The sequence below is a fragment of the Cynoglossus semilaevis genome, chromosome 11 (genome assembly GCF_000523025.1).
Source record: "Cynoglossus semilaevis isolate Cse_v1.0 chromosome 11, Cse_v1.0, whole genome shotgun sequence".
Taxonomy (NCBI): Eukaryota; Metazoa; Chordata; class Actinopteri; order Pleuronectiformes; family Cynoglossidae; genus Cynoglossus; species Cynoglossus semilaevis.
Window position 1 is genome coordinate 4198430 of NC_024317.1, and position 24093 is coordinate 4222522.

A 24093-nucleotide genomic window follows, 5' to 3' on the forward strand; every position below is an offset into this window, starting at 1 on the left:
CAAATGTTTACGAGAGCCAATGAGAAGCCGTGCCCACGATAATCTCTTTATCAGTGCCAGCTACTGGCACTCCGAGCTGGACCTTGGACTGAAACGCACTTTCCAGGCCTAGATAACGCCACCACCACCACACCTGCAGCCAGATATGACCGTGGTTCAGAGGTTTTCAAGCAACTGGGGAAGAGAACTCAGGAAGGTGTGACGAACGGTGAGACGAACGGTGAATTGTAGACAGCGAGGACTGAAGGGCCACGTGTGAAACCGTGTGATCCACAAACAACAACAACAACAAAAATATGTAACGGTGATAATATGATTTAAAATGACCTCAACCTTTATTGCTCTACTCTTAAAGTATCATCTCAGTGTAGATTAGTACAAAACTGTGCATTTACAGACAGATGAACACGTCGTGTAAGAGTATGAAGAGCCTCCTGTTTATAAAAACAGAGTGCAGAAACGCTGGTATTGGATGATGTCGATAATCCATAGACAACGAGTTGAATAAACCTATAAACTTTATACATTTGATATTCTATAAAAAAATTAAAAAACAAATCAACAAGTATTCTAACGACATATGCACGAGATGATGAATAAAACTCACTGAGATCAGTAGATTTCAAGTCAATGACCATCTCCAGAAAAATGAGAGTCGATGAGAATAAACGCCAAACATGATGTGGACGCTAACAAAGAAGCTAACAATTCCAGCACAAATGTATAAACATTTGATTAGCAACAGCACAGACAACAATATTCAAAGAAAAAAGACAAAATCCATAAATACTCAATTTGTGAAGTCAAACAACAACATACAATTAACTGTGGTTTTTAATAAAAGATTAAACCTATGCTGGTCTTGACTGACCCCTTGTGGTTACTATGAGGAGCCTAAAGTGCTGTACTACATGTGTTAGGTCACAGGCTGGCACAAGCCAAAGATTTCAACTCATCACATCACTAACGAGTCCAACCAAATTATTTCATCTCTTCAGTTCAAATTTATTCTGAGTTCCTGCTGTGGCAAAATATAATGTTTTGTGTCAGAAAAACAAATCACCGCCAGTTCTTTTTACTCTAGGTGTGTTTTAAACACGTCCTGTGCAGGTGACAATTTTCCTGTTGTAAATAGTATTTATAATATAATATAATAGTATTTCTTGTTGTAAAATTAGTATTAACATAGTGTTTAATATGAATTTTAAAATAAAAAAAATGAAGGTTTTTATCTTAACAGCTCAGTCTGTATATAGACGTCCTGATTAGTATGTAGTTCACTCTCCGAACAGTAGAGTTTCTAAATCAACACTGATCAGCTTTAACCTGGGTCTCAATTTCAGCCCAACTGTTACAGAATGAAATGCTGGAATCACGTGCATTTAAGGCAAATTTGTAGGTAAGTATTGAGTGATCCTGAGTGTCTACAGCTGCTCTACACCTCACATTATATATCCATCATTATATGTCCATCATTATATATCCATCATTATATATCCATCATTATATATCCATCATCATATATTCATCCTCAATTTGATATTTGGCTCAAATAACAGGAGCTCAGATGCATGTAGTCCTGCATACAGAAAATTCTACATTGTTGGGTGGAACTGACTCAGTGAGTTTCATACTTTGAACAGATGTCTGTGCGTTGATGAGGAGGAGGATGAAGATGATGATGATGAATCCACGTCAGTTCTTCTTCCTCCTTTCCAAACTGTGCAGCCCTTTTTTTTCCTATGTCTCTTCCTCAAGCAGTGCCTGTAGAAAAGATAACAAAATGTCCAAATGATTACAAATAAATAAAATTACATTTACCTCTCTTCCTCAAGCAGTGCCTGTAGAAAGGTAACAAAATGTCTGAATGATTACAAATAAATATAAACTTTTTTGTCAGGGTCTACTAACTAACTGAAGTAAATTCACAGAAGAATGCCTAGCCAAATCCTGATCTGTCAACATTCTGCACAGAGTAAAAAAAAAAAAAGCACTTTTTCCTCTATGTTGACATCCGCCTACAGGTCGTTTTATTATTTTTTTTTTTACATTTCTGACTTAACAGAATTGCTCAACAGGATATGACAAATCAATAGAAAGTCCAGCTTGTGAAAGTTAAACACTGACACACATCTTTTTGTGGTCGAACAAACAAGGTGTTGTCCCTGTGTGCAGCAGGAACCGCATCATTTAGGTTAATCTTCTACGTGTCATTTAAACAGTCAGTTTGTCAGACCTAGTATTATTTATTAAATATATCTATAGCCTGAGATTTTGAGGAATTGAAAAACAGAAATATTTCAAAAAAACATTCATTCCTGTGCACAATTATACAAAAGTAGTAAACACTTTTGTCTAACTATACTTCTCATTCTTTCATAAATATGGAAAAAAAAAAAAAATCACTCGCCTTCATCTCCATCTGTCAGCACCAGTGCCTGCAGGATATCAGAGAGGGAGACGATTCCCTTCACCACGTCCTGCTCATCCACCACCACCAGCCTGTGAACCTGAACATGGTCCACAATTGCTTTTCTCAGAATAGGCACAACAAATGACACCAGCACACACACACAGTGTCAAAGATGTGTGTCGGTGGGTGGGTGGGTGCAGTTCCCTCTAACACTCACCTCGGCCTCCACCAGTCTGTTGATGATGGCCTCCAGGGTTTCGTTTCTGTGGCAGGTGAGAACTCCTTCAAAGTACTGGGAGCGGTGCTGTAACGCCTTGGTCACGGTGATGTCCAGGTTGTTGTAGGTCTTCTCTGCTGCCAGGTTCTGTTTGATCAAAGTAAACAAAACTGTTAGATCAGGTCTCAGAGTACAGACAAAACACCTCATATCACTTAATTAAACATATATCATTGAATTAAAACTGTTGTACGACGACACGCTGATCAACTAAACTGCAATACTGGGTGATATCAAATCTAATTTAAATGAAAACAACTCAAACAAAAACAGACGATCCAGCAGGGAGCAGACAGTGAACCACTTACTATCACATCAAATTTGGAGTAAATATCCACCACTCGTCCTGCAAGAGACACAGACAGAGTCTGACTACAGTAGGATTTCAATGAGATTTTTCCCAATGCAATCCAGTCAAAAAACAACAACAGCGCGTCACTTGAAACTGTCCACACACCTTTGTCGTCCACGACAGGAAGCGCCGACACTCGCTGCTCAACGAAAATACCCAGCGCTGTGTAGAGCGGCGTGTCTGAGCGGACGACTGCTATGTTCTTAAAGGTTCCTATGTTCAGCTCCTCCAACGTTTGTCTCAGGAAAGAAGGTTTTGGCATCTCTGAGATCTACAAACACAAAGAAGACAGCGGCGTCTTATCACTCAGACTGAATCTCCAAATGAACTCCACTCAGGAATGTCACGTGGCGGTGACGGGGACAGACACCAGAGAGTCTTACAAAAAGCTTCAGGAACTTGAGAATCCTCTTGTGTGTCAGGATGTAGAGTGTGTTTCCCGTCAGCGGGTCGATTACAGGCAATCTGTGGATCTTGTTCCTCAGCAGAGACGACACTGCGTCGTACAAACTGCGAGACAGACGAAACCACACAACTACTGTCAAAGGGTTTATTACAATGTACAAATGACAGATGAAAGAAAATGGGCGGATAATTTATGACAAAGAACAATGTTCACTTTTGAACAACAGCATAACATTAAGACTTAAAGATAGGGTGAAGCAAAACAATTCAGTCAACAGACCAGTTCTTGGCACAAAACTCTACTGCACTGAACTACTTTACCAATGCCAGCTACTACAATAACTACAGTAACTACAATAACTACAATAACTCTGCTTTAATTCACAGGATTCAAACTTCAACAGAGTCGAGGGACATTTAACATCAACAGTATCAACACACTGAGGCATGGAGGAATGCACTGGTGCTAGTCCAGTGTGCTCACCTTGCACTGGGGGATATGCTCACCAAGGGTTTGAAGGAGTCTTGGAGATAAACCTCTGTTAAAACACAAATGAAAATACAGGTTGTTTTTTTTTTTTGACTATCAATGTAATGATAAAGATATATTTAACACTGTACACCACTCACCTCTCCATGTTTCAATTTTGTGTTCTTCCAACTCATATATTTGGACCTGCAAGGAAAAGAGGTTTAACAATAAGGAAACATTTATCAACACGACCTGCAAGGAAAAGAGGTTTAACAATGAGGAAACATTTATCAACACATTCTACACATCAAATTCTAGCTGCATCCCAATTGTTACCATTCATTTTCCTAAAAATTAACAGATATACAGAATAAGCCAAAGAAAGACATTAAAATAAAATTTCATGTAGCAGCGCACTCAACATGATGATTCGATCTGTGATATAGCACCTCCTATAGAGGATTTGTAAACATTACATGAGTAATTTTATACTTATAAATCCCAGGGAGTTTACAGAGGCAGGAGCTTTTATAAATGCAAAGTTGACAAGTAAGATCCCTGATGTCAAGGTTAGAGGTCACATGACCTAGATTTTCAGACAAACACTGGGTGTTTTTGTATTCTAAGAAATGTGTTTTACCCACACTGCTGTTTTTTTTTTTTGTTTTGTTTTTTTTAAGAACTGTAAGATCTTACCAGTGGAGATTTGTAATAGCGATGGAGAATGTTGATGAAGTCTGTGATGGTTAGCATGCCTGTAAAGCAAACACAGACACATTTACTCAATTAATCTTTTTTTTTTAATATATTTTGAGACTAAAATGCGTAGAAAAGACTCTCACCAACAAAGCACTGCTTCTTACTGTCCCACAGAGGCGCTGCCCTCACCCCATTAGAAACAAGTGCAAAGAATGCCTTTTTCACCTGTGACAGAAAACTCTCATTACTACAGTGAGTCATTACCTAATAACACTATATTGTTAACACCATATTGTTTAATATACCTGAAGTGATGTATCAAACACAACCAATTTGGAGCTGGTAGGAACCAGGTCATAACACTTGTGGGACTTCATGAACCTGGTGTAGACATTGTGCTCTGGGTCTGAAGGAATACAAGGATTCAAGACTTAACCACAAAGTACTACACAGAATTCAACTCATTTAGTTAATGGTAGAATATATATATATATATATACAGTGTATATATATATATATATATACACATATATATATATATATATACACTGTATATATATATATATGTATATGTGTGTGTATATGTGTATATATATATATACACATATACATACATATATATACATACATATGTACACATACATTTACATACATATACATACGTATACATATATACATACTGTACATATATACACCTTCAAGTTCATTGCCTATTTATCGAAACCCAAAACCCTACAGTCTGTACACCAAAAGAGCAAAAATGATGAAACAATGGGCTTTAATAAAACATTAATGTAACAGAAAACAGAGGATATTGTTCAAATAGTGGAATATTTCACAAGAGAACCAGTGAATTGAGCTGCAGGTCATTAGGTCTCTGTACAAACCACAAGAGGAGGAGGGAGAACAGACTGTTGTGAGGAGTCTCAAATGACTCTCAGTTATACCTGCAGCCCCATCACTGTGAGACAAGTTCCTGTGGTCTGGAGGGGGTCGCATTAATAAAACACAATTGTTAGTTACATGACTTGCCTTCGATAACTGGGTCCTTTTTGACCTCAAAATCTTCCACAGATAGTGGTATCTGAAGGGAAAAAAAAAATTTCAACTCAAGGAGGAAAAACTTTTTTAAAGAAATAAAACCAGATTAATGTTTTCAAATGGAATTATTTATGTCATTTCATTTATTGTTTTTTGTATGGTCTCAAAAGATAGTCTAAGAATACCCTTTCAAATGGCACTGAAGTATTTAAACATTATACTTTTACATAGAGTTATTTTCGGTTGGTGATAAAGGTCATCAGGGTCATTTCTATTTTATTTTAGTTAGTAGTTTCTTCACTTGCTTTTTTTGTTAAATCATTTCCTTTCTATTTCTATAAATAGACAACGTACTTTATCTTTTGCCAATGAGTTTTAGTTATTAGCCAATCATATTTTTAACTGTATATCAAACCGCTTGACTGTGTTTCTAAACATAATTGTACATAATATGTCAACCTTTGGGTTAGTCCATAAGGGCAAAATGTTATTATATGACTTATGAAAGTATTTCATTCCAATTGCTTGTTCTTTTAAAGACAATCATGTGAAAAATTGAGAATAATTGTGAAAAAAGTGTTTCTATTCAGCCCCAAGATTAGATCAGTATGATATTGGACCTCTACATCTGGTTTAATAGATTGCAGTTTTTAACCTATTTGGTCCAAATTTGAGATATTATATTAAACAACATTTAGTGTATTTAACGCTTAATCTCAGTGACTAGATTACGCGTACATACCTTGCCGTTTAAGTCCTCCCCTTAAAACTGTTAAAATGTTAGCTTTAGCTTGGCGTCATTGTTGACATAGTGATTCTGCCGAAGACACTTCGAAGTTTCTGATGCATTAGTTAGTTCGTTTTTGTATAAGCATTTTAAATTAAGCAAATTATATACCGCTGTAGTCTGGTTATTTATAAAGTCAACATTTCCACTTGTCCTCCACACAGTGACCCGAGTTACCTCTCGGAACACTAGCCGTGGAAAAAGGGCTACAGTTAGCCTGTTAGCCGCTGGTGCTACCAAGCCCTAATGCCTTTCATTGGGGAACATAAATTAGAACTCGTCACTATGACATAAGCTAGCACCGCACACTAATGTAAAGTATTACTTACACACTCCATGGTCACCTCGCAATTTCACTTTCTAGTTTCCAGTACCCCGGTTCGCTCACAGCCGGACACAATCAACTGATAGAACTCAGGTTACAGACGTTTACCGTAACACCCGAGGTAATAACGCACTACAAATGCGTAGCACAGTGTACAGTCGTTAGCGTGAGAGCCAAAGTAATAATGTGCTATTGTGCCGTAAAGTTTTTCAGTACAATCCTTATCGTAATCCTTGTAGTGGTAACGCGTTATCAAGTACCACGGATTTTGGAGTACAAGAAAATACTACCGTATTATACATTTATAATAAAATGGATACAACTTTAAATCAACGTAATGGATAACTTTGTAATATTTAGGTGAAAACGGTTAATAATCTGCTAACAGAAATAACATTAAATAAAACTTTACTTCACACCAAGTTATGAATATTTTTAATTAATCTGACACACTTCAGCATGTTCCAGGTAAGAAACCAGTAATACCCATTACTGCAAGGGTTTGACTTATCAATTACAGCAGGGAATTTCTAGAAAATCTTTCTCCTGATGTACAGTACACAAACACTTCTATTTGCCAAAACACCTTGAGTTCCTGCATAGTGAATGACAAGGGTGCACATCTACATATACTCCTCAACACATGGTTCCAATGTGTGTCGTGAGTTCAAATCCTAAAGTTTTCCTCAGGATTAATATAATTATAATTAAATAATAATATTGTTAATCTAGTAGGTGTTAGAGCACCCTCTACAGGGGAGAGAAAGTGTGAATCCAAATTTCTTGCACATTCAAACTGTATCAATGTAAACAAGTTACACTTGTCAATACCAAGCAAATGTATTTCAAAATAAAAGTAATTAAATGGGAACATTTTATAGCACTTTGAAACACACCTGCAGTAGCTTTAAGACCTGAACTAAACTAATCATGTCATCGGCATATGAAACGTGACTGCAGTAAAATATCATGAAAAAAAATCTACTTGTAATGAAATAATTGAGACAAACTCAGTAAAATGATCCATCAAAGGAGAAACTTATTTATATACAAAAGTGTTTACAGCAAGTTCTCTGAATTAACACTGACCCACAGGAGAATACTGGCGTTCAGTACAGACCACCACCTGCACCCGTGGTATCACGTCAACAGAAGGGGAAGAAAAAAAAAAAAAAAACTTTTAAACTTTAAGCACCTTGAGTTGTGAAGGGATAGCAGGAAGGGAAATTCAAGGAACCAGAAGGCATACGACACAGCATCACCAACCTCTTTAAACCAACCAATCATTGATCTGTTAACTACTTACTCAGCAAAGCACTTAATAAAATTACACATTTACCCACTATAGGTACAATACGATGATTGTGGGAAAAGTACACAGTGTTGTGGATCTGTTAGGCTATAACAGGCAAGAAAAACAAAAGTGTTGGACATATTTCAAGCATGTTCACGAGAAAAACTGAAGTGGGACGCCTGTCATCCCGACTAAGTTTTTATGAAGTGAGCCTGATCCGTCAAAATCAAATCATTATTCAAAAAAAAAAAAAAAAAAAAAGAAATGCAGCAAAATTTCACTGATCTTACACAGAGTTAAAATGCAATTTTAAATTGCAACTCAACAAAGTACATGACAGTGTGGTTATGTACACAGTCTACTAATAAATCACTCATTATATATATATCCAATAATATTAAACAATTTTCTAAGATTCTATTTATATGTAATAAAATGTTTAATTGGTAACCACAAAAGATCTCTCTCAAAATATGCTAATTGATATGGGGAGAGTTACACAAAAGTCCTACTTAGTTACAGTTATGGAGATGTTGAAATGTTGAAAAGAAGATGGCTGCCTGCCTGGCAGAAAGGCTTAAAATATCTGTACGTTAAATAGACACATTCTTCCACCAAAACCCAGAGCCCAAGTTTGTCGACAAACTGCACACGAAGATGGGTTTTCTAAAGATCAAAGTGTGAGAAGGCACCGTATGTGATAGTGACATTTAAACACCACATTTGAAGCAATGTGAACCGTGACTCTCCATCACCAGAACTATGAAGATCACAGAACTTTCTGGATACAGGAAGTACTGAGAGTTCTGGATCTAAAGCTGTGTTTCAAACATTAGATTTATAAACGTTTTTTGGATTAAATCCTACAGGAGGATTTAATTCCTTTATATCCAATGACATCATTTTTCCCCCTGATCATTTCATGTTCATTAAAGGTGCTTCCTTGATTTAAACAGGTTATTTTTGCCCTCTGAAATTATCTCTGATTATGGTTGGGATGAGTTCACCAACTCTTGTCAGCTGCTGCAATGCTGTGTAAATCAATGTGGCACCATAATGGATCAGAAAAGTTCCACTGCAGTATCTCTGTTTCTTTGAGGTCACGGTTGGAGAGCTGGTGAGGTTGTGCCTCCTGTCTTCAGCAGAGGAGCTGGAGGACACATGTTTACATTACAGCACACTTCTTCTCCTCTGGGGCCGCGTTTCCGTCAGCTTTCTCGATTTCCAAAATGATCCGCTTAAAAACCTCGACAGCAGTCTGTAGTCAGCAGAAAATGTAAGTTCAAATTGGGCTTCAACATACAATGAGTTACGGAAGTTTTTCTGATCAAACATCATCAGCTGTACCTCATTCTCCTTAGCTGAAGACTCCATGAATGCAGCACCCCAGGAATCTGCAAGTTTCTTTCCCTCCTCCTGTTTGATTACCCTGAGGAAAAAAAAAATACCACATGAAGGAAAAAAGTACAATATCAGCCACTCTCAACTCATGAATTGACAGAATAAATATGACTAAAACTTATAGACTCTGACACCTCAACAAGTAAGACAAAGACACAGGTTCAGTTTACAGAACTTCTACTTTTCTCTTTTTACCTTTCCATGTGAAGATCTTTTTTGTTTCCTACCAGAACAGTTGGGACCCTAAAAAAAAAGGATCCTTATGAGTGAAAGAAAATGATACACCTGAAGTAAAAACTTCACTTTTGGTGAGCTGCACTTACTGGATCTTTCCAACCATGTCAAGCAACTTGTCATGTAGAACCTGCACAACTTCAAAACTAAACAAAAATAAAGATTTAAAAAAAAAAATGATATTGCATAGGCAGTTGACGGAAGACAACTTCAAAACTAAACAAAAATAAAGTTTTTTTTAAAAGTTGATATTGCATAGGCAGTTGACGGAACATAATGTTAAAAACACATACAGATGTAATTAAGTACATTTCAGAATTACAGCATTGGGACATTGACAACATCACATTTTGTAAGTGGTTTGTGTTGTGTTGCACTTGAAATAATATTTTGAGCATGTTTAGCTTTATTTTATTTTTACTGCTGGTCTGTGTTTACAATCAAGCAGGACAACTCTGGCTGCATAAGATGTCTTCATCATTCAGATGAATAAACACCACCAATCTCACACCTTTTCATAGAAGTCACTGAATAGACGAGGACATATCCATGGATGTCCACTGAGTGGGACTGAGGGTAAATTGAGTATTCATCCTGGAGACATAGGAGAGGTATTTCAACACAAAAGACAAGAAATGACATTTATATATATCTCTCTGCATAACTCAGCTAAGATCTGTACACGGACAACTTACTTGCCCAGCTGTATCAACCAGCTGGAGGTTGAAGTCTTGGCCATTCACGCTGACCATTTTGTTAAAGGCTGGAGAGTGTAAAAACAGAGCAATTATTACAAAAAATAAATAATTTTTTTCACATTACTCATATAATTCTTTTTAATTGTTGCAAAAATGATGTATGACACTTACTGTTTTCAATGGTGGGGTCATATGAGTCAACAAACTGTCCTTCCACAAACTGTATTGTAAGGGATGACTTTCCTGTAGTGGGGAATAGGGTTTTGGGTTAAAGTGTCAAAACAACTACTGATGCTTTCAAAATAAATAACAACAAGGCTTTTAATAAGTTTATAGAGACAGTATTACACAACACTTATTATGGTGTAACTTCAATGGCCTCCTACATGTCATATAGTCAATGTTTATATTTTATTAGTTTGTTTTAAAGATTGCATGGGTCTGACTGGGAGAAACCTTGGATCCTTTGATCCTCAGATGTGACTTTCTGTTCCAAAGTTAATGTCTAGTGTAGCGCCCATTTATCTTGAATGATTGTCCGCTTATAGTATCACATTTCTTCTCCGGGTTTACTCGTTACACTTCTAGTTATATTTACTTTTTCTTTTCTTTCGACACCCAATAGTTTAAACTTAATGTATCTATTGTCCAATACTTTTCTGTTTTGTCAAGCAAAACAAAGTGCATTATTATTGGTTAAGTTATAACTATTTAACATTGTTTTAAGAGGCGTCGGACACTTGATAATTTAGCAGGACATATTTGATGAAAATTGTTTTTTCCACTGATCACGTTCTATTTGATAGCTATAATTCTGTGCCAGGATACGGCGATTTTCGTACAGAGTGGCAAACTGCGCGCGTTCAACACGAAAAACAAATTGAAAATAACCCAAAGGTCGAACACGTGCTTGTGGCGAGTAATTGACTTGCGCCAGTTACAAACAAAGTAATGCCACAAAGGTTGGGCTGCTATTTGTGTTGGGGGAGACACAGTGGAAAAAGAAAACAAAGCCAGGACGTGCGTTAGCTCGTTAGCATGCTAGCATACTCACGTCAGCCAAGCACATGCGTTACTCACCTACAGACCTATAGCCAATGACAGCAATCTTTCGATGTTTTGGTTGAGGCATTGTGTTGAAAATACTCTTCAGTAAGTATAGTCGTGATGTAACAAAGCAGCCGTCTTTTTTACTATTTACCAAACTTTTTATCGCTACATTCGCCTTCGTATCACGTGACAACAACAAACTTTTAGAGGTGCCGCTCGAAGCTTGGAGCTGGGCCTCTAGTAGTAACTTCAACCAAAGTTCACAGTTCGGCAAAGTTGATCGAAAGAAACCAAAAAAAATGATCTGCTCTTCGTTTAAAAGTGGTTATTGGTGTCGAGCGATTGGTTTGGATATGTGAAATTCGCCTTCCAAGTGAAACTGCAAACTACACGGTTTTGGCCAGAGCGCTTTAGCCCTCGCTAGTAAAACTGACGGAAACTGTCATTGTGTAAGCGGCACACCGTCGTAAAACAGCCGCTACGTCAACGCGCTCACTGAACAGAATGTACAGCAGAGGTCACTCTTTGTACAGTCACCCTCCATAACTCGTGCGATTCTAAGGTCAACTAATAATAATAATAATAACAATAATAATAATAATAATGTTTTGGTGTTGCTATTATTAATGTTATTGTGATGATAGTATATACATACATTAAAAACAATATGAATATGATCTGAAGCATTTAACATAAATTCAACAAGTATTGTAAAGTACTTTTTTTATTTTGCAGGTAACTACATAACTGGGTTTGTTTTTCTGCAACCATGGGTACAGAATTTGTCAGCATTCCATAATTTCATTTAGGTTTGAAACTATTGAAACTATGTACCTCAATAATGCCACTATTTTCAGAGCTAGTATAGCAAATATTCATTTCAAAAAGTGCTAGAAAATTAGGCCTAAAAAAGTCTTATTTTAATTAAATATATATATATTATATTAATTTTATTTTTACAACTACAGAGGCTGCAGAGGTGTTTTAGTTTTAGCTCCCTGTATGTATGCTGTTACCCACGTGATTTTAGCGGAAGTGAATAAGTCTGGATCTGACTGCTGCCGGTAGCTGCAGGTGTCATAAACAGGCAGATGAAAATACAGAAAGAGCCCTGACAGGGAGGCACAGGTACCGTGACAACGCACCGAAAAATAATCAAATACTTATTCACGGACTTCTACGTGTTTCTGGATTTTCTGTGTAGAGTTTTCACGCCAGCCTAAAGGTTTTGATGAAACGCGGTACAATTTGCTCATGCTAGGCATTAGCGCGGCAGCGGCTGCCATAGCAACGCTATAGGAAACACTTGTTAGCCTTGTTAGCCTCTGCGGCTTTATTATGCTAATAGGAATCAGGAGTTAAGATTTTAATTGCATACTTACTAGTAGCTCTGTTATTGACCACGCGTCATTTCCATTTTTACTTCTTTGTAACTTTACTTGTTAATCCAATGTCAAGAAGCATGTAGTTGCTCAGAGTGCATGTAACACTGTTGTGCTATCGACCAACCCCATCACATGCTGTCAGCTAACGTTAGCAGCCTAGGCCTCCCTGACCGTAACGCCAATGTTCACGTAAATGCCGTTCAATGGACAATGTACCGGTGTCCGATTAATCCCAGATGAGTTCAATACTACATTAGCTCGGTGTTAAACTATTATTCGTGTGTTGTCATTTGGAAATCTATGTGTTATCGAGTTAAATAGTTGACGTGTAGATGTGTTTTTAGTTGAAGTCTGCGCTAATTCAGCTACCTGCTGTTATTAGTTGTGGGTTACAAACTAAAAAATTTTCTTTTAGAAATGATACTGTTGAACACCTCTAACAAGTGCTTGTTTTTTAAATAACATTTACCGTAGGTTTGTACAGTGAGGTTGTGTTATTTAATCATCATCATCTCTGAAAACTGTCATTTCAGTCTTCTGCTTGAACTAGTATGGATGTAGATGAATGTAATGGCCGATCTTACACCTCAGGTACAGTTTGGCTCCATTTGCATCAAAGATACTTGCTTATAAATATTGGCACTTAAAATGACATGCTTTATTTGGACTTTTTGTAGCAAGTGGAGACTCATCAATGGAAAGAGAGTTTTCTGGGGCTCTTGGAGGTCCTATAGTGAGCACCCCCAACAGCAAAGAAACATCCCCCAGTCGCTCCCTGAGTGGTCAGTAACTAACTCTAATATACCCTAAAGAACAACATGTCTGCTATTTTGTTTTCACTGACCTTAGTTTGATGTTGCAATCTTAGCCAACTCTATAAAAGTGGAGTTGTACAGTGATGAAGACCCGGGACGCAGTACTGAAGATGAAAGAGGGGAGCGAGTAGAAGGAGGAGGAGGTTCAGAACACGGATCTGAGGCTGTTGGAGGCTACAGGGAGCTCGCCAACCCCGACACCATGCCGAGCGGCGCCACCAGGCTGCCCAATGGTAAACTCAAGTGTGACATCTGTGGAATGATCTGCATTGGGCCTAATGTTCTCATGGTGCACAAGCGCAGCCATACAGGTCGGTGAATATTTGTCTATTGATTATATTGTCCTCTCTCTCAATCTGTGAATCCCTTCTCACATTTAGTATTATGATCACAACTCTACAGACACGTCTATCATGAGTCTACGTATATATAAAAGAACAGGAATCCAACTAACCAACAGTTAGCCCTTAACCCCACAGACATGACAATATATCAAGGGTCAAGACTCCTGATTAACTAACAGTACAAAAAAATACTAAAATGACAAATTTGTCACCTGTTCCTAGGTGAGCGACCGTTCCAGTGCAATCAGTGCGGTGCCTCCTTCACTCAGAAGGGTAATTTGCTTCGACACATCAAGCTGCACTCGGGGGAGAAGCCCTTCAAATGTCCCTTCTGCAGCTACGCCTGTCGGAGAAGAGATGCACTGACTGGACACCTCCGCACTCATGCAGGTAGATACTCCATCACTGACATTTACATTTTTAAAAAACCCGTACATCTGACGTTAATATTGCTGTTACTTTGTTGCCAGTGTCCTCTCCTACGGTAGGGAAACCATACAAGTGCAGTTATTGTGGCCGTAGTTACAAACAGCAGAGCACCTTGGAGGAACACCGCGAGCGTTGCCACAGCTACGAACAGAGTCTGGAACCTCAGCAGGCTGGAAACGCACAGAATTCAGGTCAGTGTTGTGTCACATGCCAAAAACAAAATGACATTTCCGTCATGAAACAGGAAATAAAAATCAAACACCTACCTACATCAATAACAGAGTTTCTTTTTAAACATTTGTAAACTTAACAAAAATGTTTGTGCTCCGTGCAGGAGAGGAGATGAGGGAGCTGGAGTTTATAACAGATGCTGTACTGCTTCCTTCTACGGACAAGATGACTTTTATAGATCGACTGGCAAACAGCATCACCAAACGCAAGAGATCCACACCACAAAAATTTGTAGGTAAGCATTTGACCTCGGAATGGATGAGCCTGGGAAGAGTAGGACTGTCATAAATAAAAATATTTCAATAACGTGAATGATGAGTTCACGTCTGTATACAGTATAACCTGATTTGAATGGATGGCCTTTCATGTGTGTTGTTCTCTGACTGTTTTCATTATTTCAATTCAGAATAAGGTCAATTGGACATTCTAAACTGACCGTTTCAAGTGCGGGTTACGCTCATTGTAACAAGCTGGGTTTTTTTTTTCATTTCAGGACAAAAGCACATGCGCCTCAATCTTGCAGATGCACCTTATGAGCACAGTGCTAGTTTGGATAAAGATGGGGAGATGCTTACAGGAGACCTTGAAGCACAGCACTTTACTGGATTAGGAGGAGAATACACAGGTATAGCAGGGAACGGAGGAGGGGTCACAACAGATATAATCAAGCCTCATCATCTACCCAACGCTCACTCTTCGTGTTTGCCAGACCTCAGGCAGGTGCACAGCTCCTCCCACACCCCCGTTGCTTTAGGGCCAAGGCTGGACTGTACTGGAACGGGGACCGGACTGGGAGCAGCAGGTGTAGGAGGAAGGGAGGCGGCAGAGGGACACGAAGACCTGCCCACCGGCCGAAGTCACGCGCCGTCACCCATCAACGGCTGCCAGGACTCTACAGACACAGAGAGCATGCCCGATGAGCCCTGCAACAGTACTGCTCTGACCCCAGCCCTGCACAGTAACAATGGTCACCACCTCCTCTACTCAAACAACCACAACCCAGTGCCTCCTCCAAATGCACACCACAGGTACCGGGACAGACACAGTCCCAGTCACGCCAAAGAAAGGGAGCTGGAAAGAGAGGACGGCGGTCACTCAGCCCAACCGCCTCCTTCCCTCGCTCCAACCCCCAGCTCGCCCACAGCACCTTCATCCACTTCCAGAGAAGCTTTCCGGGTCGTAGATGGGGAAGGACGACCCGTGCGCTCTTTTCGTTGTGAACACTGCCGCGTCATTTTCCTGGATCATGTTATGTTTACCATCCACATGGGCTGCCACGGTTTCCGCCAGCCATTTGAGTGTAACATCTGTGGCCACCGCAGCCAGGATCGCTACGAATTCTCCTCTCACATCGTCCGTGGAGAGCACGTCTTTGACTGAGGATGAAGAGGTGAACAGCGTAGGTCTGTTTGTACACCAAGACAGGAGCCAGAGACCTGGCAGGGTTTGGTCTGCACACAAAATCGAAGGGCACTGATGACCTGAGGGGGGCGCTAGTAGAGTTTAGTCTCTACCAGCACTAAGATAAACTTTCTTACAATCGCTTCGATGCACTCCAGTCCAATTATACTCAAAATGCACTTTGAATTATAGGTATTCTGAAACCACTTAACTCGCTGATGCACTTTTTCGTCCAGACGTGCCTTCCTCCGAACCTGAAACCTGCTAAAGAAATTATCGAGGACAGATTTGAACTTTGTCCGTAAAAATAAAACGACGCCTTGAGCACTTTAACAGAAATATTATTCAAATGAAATTCATCGGTCGTCTCATCTTCAACGTAATACTTTGTTTTAACTAAAGATAACTTAAACTTAAATTAGTTTACTAACATTAAGACATTCATCTTTTAATTGGAGTTAATCGTAAAAAACGAGCCTTAAAGAGTTAAAGGTTGTTTTTAATTTTTAAAATAAAAAAGATAAAGTGCAGACCAAACTCAAACACCAGGTCCAAGTTGAATAGATGAGTTGAATGAGTTGCTCATGACCCTGAAATGCACTTTGAGTTCCAGTGGCGGTGTGGTGGAGCGATCTGAGTGTGTGTGAGAGAGTGTGTGTGTGTGTGTGAGAGAGTGTGAGAGTGTGTGTGTTTTGCTATGAAAGAAAAGCGAATGAATAACTGGAAAATGAAGTTTTCTTTGTGTGTGATTGTCGGCTTTGTACAAAATGTTTTTTCCTATTCTATGACTGCTTTTGTTGCACTGATATTTGTCAGAATCCTATGAATATATTAAAACTATTTTGTAGAATATGTTAATGACCTGCACATTTCTCCAAAAAAAAAAAACAAAAAGGGGGAAAACAGATGAAAAGTTCACTGCCAAAACTTTAAAACCGAGTCAAGAGATTATTAGGGTTTTTATCAGTCCTCCACGTTTCATCTCAAACTGTTCCAGGCTCAAATTCATGCTCTCCATCTGAACTGAACGGTGTCTTTACTCTCTCTCTCTCTGTATCGTGCCTTTCCTCACCCCCATCACACTATAATTAAGGTACAATCTCCAAATTGTTTGTTGTGGGTGAGGTTAGCGTATCGTTGTGTGTGTGTGTGTGTTTTTAACAGTTTAAGAACAAAAGTTGTTTTTCTAAATGCTGTCAGGTTACTGGCTTATGGCTTTGCAGTTTGCACAAGTAGTTCTACTGTTATAATATTTGACCTCCTCATTGACGTTGGTGAGAAACCAATTCTGCTCATGAATTAGAGAGTAAGTGTACATTGCATTTAGCATTTGCTGCTATAATATGAATGCATGTGATGATGTAGCAGCAAATGGCACTCCCCGACCCCCCACGCCCCCATAAAAAAACATGGCCCATTAGCTTTGTTTGTTAACCCCCATAAAAAATGGCCCATTAGCTTTGTTTGTTGACACTTCTTGGCTGAGGAGTTAGCGGTTAGCTTGTCACTTTGGGGGCGTAAAAAAAATCCAGTGAAGTCGGTACTTTTTAACTAAAAACAAAAATTAAAGATTAATATGTTGAATTTGGAGATGAATTTTTAACTAAAAACAAAAATTAAAGATTATTATGTTGAATTTGAATGTTAACTAAAAACAAAAATTAAAGATTAAAGATTATTATGTTGAATTTGGAGATGAATGAACTTTAATTTGTCAGGAAAATGGGGAAAATCACTGCTTTTATTGTTTGACAAACTAGTTTAGAAATCGATGTCTGCAACAGATGGTGAAAATGGTTAAAAAATGGAGAGGTAATGGTTGTGGTTTTTACTTGAGCTTCACAACCGTCAACCGATGAACCAGACATTTCCAGTCAAAGACAGATCTGGAGTGCAGGCAGGTCGGTCGAGCACCGACACGTTTGTAAATAAAGGGAATTCCTTATGCGGTTTATCCTGGAGTTTCTTAATTGAAACATCTTTTTCTCCATAATCCCAAACTGTAATCCTCTGCATCAGTGCTGACGACCTGTACTACTTCTCTGTTGTCGGTACCGATGCCTTATTGCCCAAGGGCTCATTACTTATGGTTTCACAAACCTTCCTCAAGACATTATGAAACTTTTCACAATTTCTTCCCCGTACTGTAGATGGCGACAGATCTCCTGCACTAACAAACGTCACCTGAAAGACTCGTTCTCTTCTTGACTAGTCTGTGCGTGTGAAGACCAAACCTGTAGAGCGGTACCTCCCAAACGTTTTCTGCGTAGTAATATTGTCGATCCTGCTCCACATGAACACAATCACAGTTGTTGGTTCAAAACTCCTCTGAATAGTGCAGTGATGTTTCCCCACTTTGGTGCAAATAAAGAAAAGATTCATATTTTGAAATAAATTGCTGTCCTGCGTCCCACTCGTGATATCTTCACGCCCAATGTGGGGGGCCGCTACCCCTGCTTTGGGAACCACTCTGCTTCATACCCAACAACAACCTGTTACCTTTAAATCTGAAATGACTTGTTTGAGCCTTTGAGCCTTACTTTACCTGCATCAGTGTCTGTGTTTTAACAAAAGAATCAAAGGTGAAACCATTGACGACACTTTTCTTGTTTTGTTTTTTTTTTTGCTTGTTACAAATTTTTGTTACAAGTAAAAAGGCATATCGCCGGTGTCTATGATCAGGTCCCTGTGAAATCAAGTTGAAAAAATTGACCGCTCAATGTTTACTGTCCTCCTGCTGCTCTGGCTGTTTACACGTTTAAACAACATACGTATGCAGGTTGTTTCACCTGCTCCCATCGATAGTCTTTAAAAAGCGTTACTTTGCAGCAGATTTGCTGAGTTTATATTGCAGAATCACAAGAATACCTAAAAGCACTAATGTTCCAAAAAAGGTTTTTAAAACATGACAATCGTCAAATTAATATTACTGTTGATCCATTAATGGTAAATGCAGAAAATTGTTTTCCTAAAATAAAAAAAATTTGCATTGACCAACAGAAAATTTGAACATTTCTGGTAAAAATAAAACTTGCTTTCCAGAAGTTTCAGTTTTTGACTAGTTGTCCTTTAAACCTGTGAAGGCTCTGAACTGTTTGTTCCTCATGGACTGATGTGTGTGTTTGTTATGTGAAAGCTTTAAAGTGGGGATTTCACAGTTGATTTGTGTGGAATCAAATGTTTCCCTACCTGTGAAGCACTTTATGGAGTACAGAAAAACTTTTAACATGTCTGTTTCTAAATATATTTAAAATGTTCCATCTATTTCCCAAATTTCTGACCAAAATATTAAACATTCTGATATATCACGTTCTGCCTTGTAACCAACTGATGTTCACGACAGAACATACAGGCTAAATGAATTCAACAGTTTGATCTTCCCCTAAAATGTCTTACTGAGTTTCAAGCGTAGGGTTTAAATATATCTTGATTTTAAAAACAAATGTATTTGGAAAAGTTTCCTTCTCCCTCCTACTGTAAATCACGTGGTGTAACGTCGTCTGTTGTGCCTTTACCCTTTGGTCCTGCAGTCTGTCTGATCAAGCTCACTTTTGTCTTAAGCTCACAATGTTGACATGTGGTTCTTGTGGTACTTTCAAAACGCCCCACACTTTCTAGAAGTCGATAAAAAAATTAAAATATATTTATGAAAATAAAAGTTGTTTTTTTTCTACATGTTTTGATTTAGTTCTATAAAAGTTGTTTTTTTTCTACATGTTTTCATTTAGTTGTTTTTTTTTTCATGTGTTTCTAGAGCATATTTTTTCTGAAATATAGTTCCTTTCAAATATATGGAGCTTGATGAAAATCTATTTAAAAAGTATCATTAATTTTTATCAAGTGTCCATTCACATTTTGTCAGAAACTGATTTCCCTAGGGATTAATAAAGTTCTATCTAAATTAAAATTTTGAATTGTTCATTTTTAACTGTTAAAAATCCCTGATCAAATTAAACCTAAAAGTTCACAGACATGTTGGAACCTGTTGAAGTACAGGCTTTACTTAATTAATCAGACAACTTTGTAACTTCTGGACTCGCCTTATTTCAACATCACAACTCATTTCTTCAGAGTCAAGATGAGGAGAAGCCGATGTCATTTTCTCCTGTAAACTAGTTTGACGTCCTGCTCTGCTAATCTTCTATGGATGTGTTTTCATGTCATTTTCTCCTGTAAACTAGTTTGATATCCTGCTCTGCTAATCTTCTGTGGATGTGTTTATAAAATACATTAAAACCTGTTTATTTTCTCCCGGGTTCCCTTTTAATTGTGACTTAAATCCTTGTGTTGAATTTCTGTGTGCTACACTGGGCAGTAGTTTGCTTCTTAACCTGATGCATGTGGTACCGATGCTCTTTGCTCCTCACGAGGCCACAGTTCTCTCTCTGCTTTTTGAAAGACAACAAAATAAACTGCTTCAATTTAAGGCTTAAGAAAAAACAAAATAACTCCAGTGCTGTGGTATTGTTCTAATGCTTTTTTTTCTTCTTCTAATTTTCTCTCAAGTTTTTAAATGTACAACCTTCTCTTCCTGTAAATGGTCTATTGCTTTAAATAACTGCAGAGCCTTTTCTGATGTACCATATGTAATAATGCATTTGATCTGAACTACTGTTAAGTTTTGTACTGTAAGTCTATTTCAAATAAAAAAAATAAAAAAACTCACAGGCCTCATTACTGTCTGTACACAAAACAGTCACTTCAGAAATGATGAGCTCCACACTTTCAAGTTTTTGTAAAGAGATTCAACTTTATTTTTCAAGTGGACAGCATCTTCAAAATCATCTTTACATGGGCTTTTGAGGAGCTCTTGGTGCACCAGCCTGTAGATACAAAAAAAAAGTGAGATTTTGTTTGCTATCAGAGGACTGTGTTGATTTACATCTATTATAGTGGTATAGGTCTCATCATTGACAGCGCTGTTCTGTGTAGGATGGTTTACTCACAGCGGGCCTGAATCTGGGTGGTGGGGCACGGTCCTTCCTGGCCTCACAGGAGCGGTTCCTCACCACCTTACTGTGGATGGCGCAGCTGACACAGTAGTGCAGCTTCACGTAGAGCTTGGGCAGAACGTAGGCTGCAGAGTGAAGAGACCAGAGGTGAGGCCGTGCAGCTGGAACAGGAAGTTGTACACGTGTAGGTGGAAGACAAAAATAAATATTGACTCACAGTCAAAGACACTGGCCTCTGAGATGTCCCTCACGGCTGCTGCCTCCACAATGTTCCTGATGACAAACTTCTTGATGGCTTTGTCCTTGGGGACACAGCGGGCACAGTTGGTGCAGCGGATGGGCTGCACATGCCCACGGCCCTTCTTAGCACGACCGTTATTCCTCCTTTTCTTAGTCTGTATAAACAAAAAAGGACAGTTTAGTACAAACAAGTCTAATCATTCTTTATTATTTACGTACTGCTTTGCAATTCTTACAATAACTGGTAAGAAAATGACATACTTTCATCAGACTCAATCCCGACTCTAAAAATGAGCAATTTCCTTAACTTTTTTTCCGGGATCATATCTTAGATTTGAAGATTTTATATTTACCTGTTTTAGCAGAGCAGATGCTTTAGACATACGCATGTCAGTTTACCTTAGTAACAGACACTGTAGCCGAGGTCTCTACGACGATGTCTGTTACTAAATTAAATATCAATCCCCAACTGTCTCTACAGATAAAACGCGACACAAACAGGGGTCTGGAAATGTTTCGTTTAGCAGCAGTTCCAGGTACGTATATGAACGTCTGTTACCCCGGCTGAATAATTAGCTCTATATTGTTTTGATCATTATATGTGAAAACTATTATTCACACATTGTAGATCTGAGAACCTGCTGTATTTCAAATAAGATTATACTAAGGGCCTCTGACAAAGCGTCTATAACATGTTTGCTTCCTAGTATTAATACTCCGCCGAGATGTGACTGAGCAAACGCTACATACGCAACTAACGTGTATTCCACAGTTTACCTACATTATTAAAACGTCAAAAAACGCATAGTTTAAAAACAAACAGTGCAAGTAGTGTATTCAAAACAATATTTCACACATCGTCTGGCCGCACTACCAACGACATTATCTCCGCTTCTTCACAGGAACACATGCACGAAATGGCTAGCCTGCTAACCGCTAGCATTAGGCCGAGGATCATATTTATTCACTTCAGACCAAAATCTTACGGTCGATTGTGTAAGATGTGTACTCGTTGTGTGTATATAAAATATTAGGCACAGTAAATGTGTTACTATATTCGTGTGAAACATCATTTTGTATCGTTTTTGCTACACGGCCACATTGAAACACACTTACCATGTTGAACGGGAAGCTGGAAAGAGGACCGGAAGAGGTGGTGCTACGACAAGAAGTGCGAAGCGCTCCGCCCTCCAAATGTTAAAATACATCTTAAACTAAAAAAAGCCTTTTGAATTAATTAAGCTAAATGTACCGATTTATTTTTTATATGTATCCTATACATTTTTTTATTATGATACGATAAAACATTTAAACAAAAATAATTTCTATGATTCATTCGCGCAGTGATATCAATAGAAGTTGTAATGTAGTCCAGGGTATTTCGAGCGGGCGGAGTGACCTGGTTCTGTCGTAATCTCTTGTGTGTGAGTGTGCGGTTTGGCAACGCTTTGTGTTGAAACAAGCTCAAACATATTTGACTAGGTTCTGATGATACAGTAGAATACTCACATATTACTATAGAGTTCTATCCACTCTTCAGTCTGATTTTTACTCTGAAATCCGTTACATATATTGTTTTTGCATTTGGATTAAAACTTGTTTCTAAGTAATAAGAAAAACAATTCTTTGACACGGACTAAAATATTGTTAAAAGGTTGGCTTGCCCTGGTTTATCATACCTACAGTAAACTTACTGTACCCTCCCATCTGAAATAGCTCAACACCGAAAATCACACTTAACTCTTACAGGGAATGTAATCAGACTGGCTGACTTATTTGCTTTCTAATTGCAGCGCTATTTTTGTGTCTTAATTTCTTAGAATTCGTCATACCTTTATGTACATAAAAGTACATAAACAACACAATAACCTCTTTCATTTTGCTTCAAACTCTTTTTAAAATATTTTTTATTTCATATCCATGAACAAAATCCTTGCAATAAATGACCACAAAACCAACTAATACAATTTAAAAAGTTTATTTAAATAGCTTTGTGTTGTTCCTATTTCTTTTTGTTCTTCTTGTCCTTTGCTTTCTTCTTGCTTGGCTTGTCAGCGTTGGCCTTTTTGTAGAGGTACAGTCCCACCATGCCGAGCAGAGTGGGCACCAGGGCTAAACAGACGAGTGGGAACACATCGTTGACCATTTTCTGCCACGGCGTCTGTTGCGTCAGGGAAATCACCTCCACCTCGAACTGAAGGGGAGCGTCACCTGAAAGAGTGCAAATTTAATTTTACTACTTTGTGAAGACACAGAGATGAGCAAAAATGACAACAAAAATAACGAGTGTGTGAGAATGAGTATAAATATGAGTGTGTTCTGTACCTGGAATTGTGGGAGGATAACCTTTTTTCCCATAAGCAAGGTGAGAGGGGATAGTGGCTTTAATTTTCTGCCTGAAAGACAAAAAAGATGAAATACAAAAATTAAGTTTTTTACTCTTGACCTTTTCGTTTCCCTATCTTCAGTTTTATTTTTTACTCACCCTTCACAGACGCCAATCAAACTCTGTTCCAGACCTAATTTAAAAAAGAAAAAATAATCACAGTAAAAAAATAAATAAAAAAACTATGCTCTTTAAATACTGGATTTTTCCGCCAGAGACTGAGCTACACAATTATCCTGGAATTTACCAGCTATGACTGTTCTTTTCCCCAGATCCACGACAAGAGGTTCTCGAGACAATGATGAGTCGATAATTTTACCATCCATTAGTTTACCCTGAATAAAAGAAAAAGATAAAGTATAAGGATTGACGAGCACCCAAATTAAATAACCCACCCGTTGTAAGGCAGGAGCACTAACCAATCTTTCAACTTCTACTTAACGTCAAATGCAAAAAGAAAAA

At 38.3% G+C, this 24093-nt stretch overlaps 5 protein-coding genes across 10 annotated transcripts; 1 reads left to right on the forward strand and 4 right to left on the reverse strand.

The window, feature by feature from the left end:
- Positions 1 to 313: 313 nt before the first annotated feature.
- On the reverse strand, positions 314 to 6932 carry prkag1 (protein kinase, AMP-activated, gamma 1 non-catalytic subunit). Of its 3 annotated transcripts, none has more exons than XM_008319990.3 (13): positions 6776 to 6930; positions 5651 to 5702; positions 4924 to 5024; positions 4762 to 4843; positions 4616 to 4674; positions 4078 to 4123; positions 3932 to 3986; positions 3426 to 3552; positions 3148 to 3313; positions 2999 to 3036; positions 2631 to 2777; positions 2411 to 2510; positions 314 to 1764 (listed from the first exon to the last, which is right to left on the reverse strand). In XM_008319990.3, the coding sequence occupies exons 1-13, from the start codon at positions 6782 to 6784 to the stop codon at positions 1754 to 1756; spliced, it is 993 nt and encodes a 330-aa protein (XP_008318212.1). In that variant the 5' UTR covers positions 6785 to 6930; the 3' UTR covers positions 314 to 1753. The 3 variants fall into 3 exon arrangements, with proteins under 3 accessions (XP_008318212.1, XP_008318214.1, XP_008318213.1); XM_008319992.2 differs by lacking the exon at positions 6776 to 6930 and adding an exon at positions 6402 to 6746; XM_008319991.3 differs by lacking the exon at positions 314 to 1764 and adding an exon at positions 1825 to 1841 and having other exon boundaries at positions 6776 to 6932.
- An 856-nt stretch (positions 6933 to 7788) lies between these two features.
- rhebl1 (Ras homolog, mTORC1 binding like 1) lies at positions 7789 to 11924 on the reverse strand. The gene is made up of 8 exons (XM_008319988.3): positions 11479 to 11924; positions 10570 to 10641; positions 10396 to 10463; positions 10212 to 10294; positions 9790 to 9846; positions 9662 to 9709; positions 9413 to 9494; positions 7789 to 9323 (listed from the first exon to the last, which is right to left on the reverse strand). The coding sequence occupies exons 1-8, from the start codon at positions 11528 to 11530 to the stop codon at positions 9231 to 9233; spliced, it is 555 nt and encodes a 184-aa protein (XP_008318210.1). The 5' UTR covers positions 11531 to 11924; the 3' UTR covers positions 7789 to 9230.
- A 474-nt stretch (positions 11925 to 12398) lies between these two features.
- On the forward strand, positions 12399 to 16676 carry LOC103385949 (zinc finger protein Eos). 4 transcript variants are annotated; one of them, XM_017036831.2, is made up of 9 exons: positions 12400 to 12576; positions 13367 to 13424; positions 13511 to 13615; positions 13702 to 13959; positions 14215 to 14382; positions 14463 to 14612; positions 14756 to 14887; positions 15146 to 15277; positions 15362 to 16676. In XM_017036831.2, exons 2-9 carry the CDS (start codon positions 13385 to 13387, stop codon positions 16030 to 16032), a joined length of 1656 nt encoding a protein of 551 aa, XP_016892320.1. In that variant the 5' UTR covers positions 12400 to 12576; positions 13367 to 13384; the 3' UTR covers positions 16033 to 16676. The 4 variants fall into 4 exon arrangements, with proteins under 4 accessions (XP_024916183.1, XP_016892320.1, XP_008318208.1 ...); XM_025060415.1 differs by having other exon boundaries at positions 12399 to 12576; positions 13702 to 13881; positions 15146 to 16676; XM_008319986.3 differs by having other exon boundaries at positions 12401 to 12576; positions 15146 to 16676.
- Positions 16677 to 20783: 4107 nt separating this feature from the next.
- LOC103385981 (40S ribosomal protein S26) lies at positions 20784 to 22455 on the reverse strand. Its single transcript, XM_025060408.1, has 4 exons — positions 22362 to 22455; positions 21223 to 21400; positions 21000 to 21130; positions 20784 to 20876 (listed from the first exon to the last, which is right to left on the reverse strand). The coding sequence occupies exons 1-4, from the start codon at positions 22362 to 22364 to the stop codon at positions 20841 to 20843; spliced, it is 348 nt and encodes a 115-aa protein (XP_024916176.1). The 5' UTR covers positions 22365 to 22455; the 3' UTR covers positions 20784 to 20840.
- Positions 22456 to 23207: 752 nt separating this feature from the next.
- Positions 23208 to 24068, reverse strand: fkbp11 (FKBP prolyl isomerase 11; the record flags this gene model as incomplete). Its single annotated transcript, XM_008319984.3, has 4 exons — positions 23208 to 23456; positions 23571 to 23641; positions 23731 to 23764; positions 23879 to 24068. Coding segments are annotated over 4 exons (504 nt in total), but the record flags the coding sequence as incomplete, so codon positions are not given.
- Positions 24069 to 24093: the final 25 nt, after the last annotated feature.

Bases quoted from the DNA above. Each gene is read 5' to 3' on its own strand.
- prkag1 (XM_008319990.3), bottom strand. The intron at 3,987-4,077 runs GTGAGTGGTGTA...GTGTTTTAACAG, and splicing joins CAAAATTGAAACATGGAGAG to AGGTTTATCTCCAAGACTCC. The intron at 3,037-3,147 runs GTGTGTGGACAG...TGTCTCTTGCAG, and splicing joins TCCTGTCGTGGACGACAAAG to GACGAGTGGTGGATATTTAC.
- rhebl1 (XM_008319988.3), bottom strand. From the start codon at position 11,530: ATGCCTCAACCAAAACATCGAAAGATTGCTGTCATTGGCTATAGGTCT. The intron at 10,642-11,478 runs GTGAGTAACGCA...TCCCCACTACAG, and splicing joins CATTGGCTATAGGTCTGTAG to GAAAGTCATCCCTTACAATA. The intron at 9,495-9,661 runs GTAAAAAGAGAA...TTTTTTCCTCAG, and splicing joins AAAGATCTTCACATGGAAAG to GGTAATCAAACAGGAGGAGG.
- LOC103385949 (XM_008319986.3), top strand. From the start codon at position 13,385: ATGGATGTAGATGAATGTAATGGCCGATCTTACACCTCAG. The intron at 14,613-14,755 runs GTCAGTGTTGTG...TGCTCCGTGCAG, and splicing joins TGGAAACGCACAGAATTCAG to GAGAGGAGATGAGGGAGCTG. The intron at 14,888-15,145 runs GTAAGCATTTGA...TTTTCATTTCAG, and splicing joins CACACCACAAAAATTTGTAG to GACAAAAGCACATGCGCCTC.
- LOC103385981 (XM_025060408.1), bottom strand. The intron at 21,131-21,222 runs GTGAGTCAATAT...TTCACTCTGCAG, and splicing joins AGAGGCCAGTGTCTTTGACT to CCTACGTTCTGCCCAAGCTC. The intron at 20,877-20,999 runs GTGAGTAAACCA...TTGTATCTACAG, and splicing joins CACCCAGATTCAGGCCCGCT to GCTGGTGCACCAAGAGCTCC.